This window comes from Oryctolagus cuniculus, chromosome X (assembly GCF_964237555.1).
Source record: "Oryctolagus cuniculus chromosome X, mOryCun1.1, whole genome shotgun sequence".
NCBI classification, from domain to species: Eukaryota; Metazoa; Chordata; class Mammalia; order Lagomorpha; family Leporidae; genus Oryctolagus; species Oryctolagus cuniculus.
In genome coordinates, this window is record NC_091453.1 from 80841271 (window position 1) to 80843387 (window position 2117).

The window sequence follows — 2117 nt, forward strand, 5'->3', positions numbered from 1 at the left end:
TATTTTTTTAAACTTTTATTTAATTAATATAAATTTTCAAAGTACAGCTTATGGATTACAATGGCTCCTCCCCCATAACGTCCCTCCCACCCCAACCCTCCCCTTTCCCACTCCCTCTCCCCTTCCATTCACATCAAGATTCATTTTCATTTTTCTTTATATACAGAAGATCAGTTTATTTTTTAAAGATTTATTTATTTGAAAGTCAGAGTTACACAGAGAGAGAAGGAGAGGCAGAGAGAGAGAGAGAGAGACAGGTCTTCCATGTGATGGTTCACTCCCCAATTGGCCACAACGGCTGGAGCTGCGCCGATCCAAAGCCAGGAGCCAGAAACTTTTTCTGGGTCTCCCACGTGGATGCAGGGGCCCAAGCACTTGGGCCATCCTCCACTGTTTTCCCAGACCATAACAGAGAGCTGTATAGGAAATGGAGCAGCCAGGACTTGAACCGGCACCCATATGGGATGCTGGCACTGCAGGCAGTGGCTTTTACCTGTTATGCCACAGCGCCAGCCCCAAATACTTATTTTTAAACAACTACTGCATGACAAGCATAGTGTTGCTGTTGGGGATTCAATTGTGAACAAGACTCAGTGCCTATCCTCATAGTATTTATATTATAGAGAAATAAACAAAATAATAATATTCAATGTTTAGTTATAATGATGTTTTTTTTTATTGTGTATATTTTTATTTCTTCAAATTATTTATCAGGAGTGACTGAAATAAAAAAATGTAATTGAGTCCCATCATCATCATCATCATGGAAATGGCTTTAAGAGAAAACTGGTCAGAAGAATATTATTGCTTCCCATTTTCAACCAGCACATAGTTGCTTTTGATAAGACAGACAAGAGCCTGTCGAGAATGCTCAAGATTATAATACAACATGCCTGTTTACAGGGGAACAAACCTAGGGAATAACTTATGTGAACTTCTTGATTTCATCATACAAGACAAGCACAAAAGCACCACCCATGCCTCTGAGGACGTTAGACCATGCACCCTTGAAAAACGCTTTGCCTCCTTCATCACGAGCAATCTTCCTCCAGCAGTCAAGTGTGCCTGTGTACATGATATCAGTTCCTTTACGCCCGGACTGCATCATCATGCGCCGACGAACAGTGTCAAATGGATAGGAAGTCAACCCAGCAACAGCAGTGACAGACTGCGCGATCATCCAGCTGATGAAGATGTGCGTGTTCTTGGGATCTGGAAGCATTCCTTTTGCGGTGTCATAGATACCGAAGTAGGCAGCCCGGTAGATGATAATGCCCTGTACAGACACATTAAAGCCTTGGTACAGGCCCCTAATCCCATCAGATTTGTAGATCTTAACCAGGCAGTCGCCGAGGCCTCTGAATTCCCTTTCAGCTCCAGCTTTGCCCACGTCAGCTGCTAGACGGGTACGGGCAAAATCAAGAGGGTACACAAAACACAAGGATGTGGCTCCAGCAGCACCACCTGATGCCAGATTTCCTGCAAAGTAGCGCCAAAACTGGGTCCTCTTGTCCACGCCACCCAGAAAGATCTGCTTGTATTTATCTTTGAAGGCAAAGTTGAGAGCCTGGGTGGGGAAGTATCTGATGACATTGGCCAGGTTACCACGCCAGAAGGACAGGACTCCCTGCTCCTTGGGGATACGAACCACGCAGTCTATAATGCCCTTGTATTGCTTATCGGCAGTGATTTGCTTGCTGGCATGCTGCACCTGCAGCAGCAGCTTGACCCTCTCGATGGGCGCTACCGCGGTCTTGGAGATGGCCGCAGCCACTCCACCTGCCAGAAAGTCCTTGGCGAAGGACACAGCGGCATCTGTCATGTTGGAAGGAAAGAGGAGCCAGGCGACTGCGGGACAGGACTGGGTTGGGAACCGGCTTTGACTCCGGGACTCTCTATAATGATGTTTTGAAGAAAATAAATGATGGGAGGAACTACATTAGGTAGAATGGTTAAGGAAGGTTTTTTGAGCTGATGATAATAAAGGGGATCCATTTAGGGAACAATTGAGGATGAGGGCATTCCAGGCAAAAGAAAGAGAAAATGGAAAGATGCCAAGGAAAGAATAGTTAATGGACAGAAACAAGATGTGAATCCCTGATGCACAATGAGAAGAG

The 2117-nt window shown here is 45.3% G+C and overlaps 1 protein-coding gene across 1 annotated transcript; it reads right to left on the reverse strand.

Annotated features, from left to right (window-relative positions):
- Positions 1-668: 668 nt before the first annotated feature.
- On the reverse strand, positions 669-1896 carry LOC100356326 (ADP/ATP translocase 2). The gene has a single exon (XM_002720219.5). It carries the CDS (start codon positions 1820-1822, stop codon positions 926-928), a length of 897 nt encoding a protein of 298 aa, XP_002720265.1. The 5' UTR covers positions 1823-1896; the 3' UTR covers positions 669-925.
- Between the last annotated feature and the right edge of the window lie 221 nt (positions 1897-2117).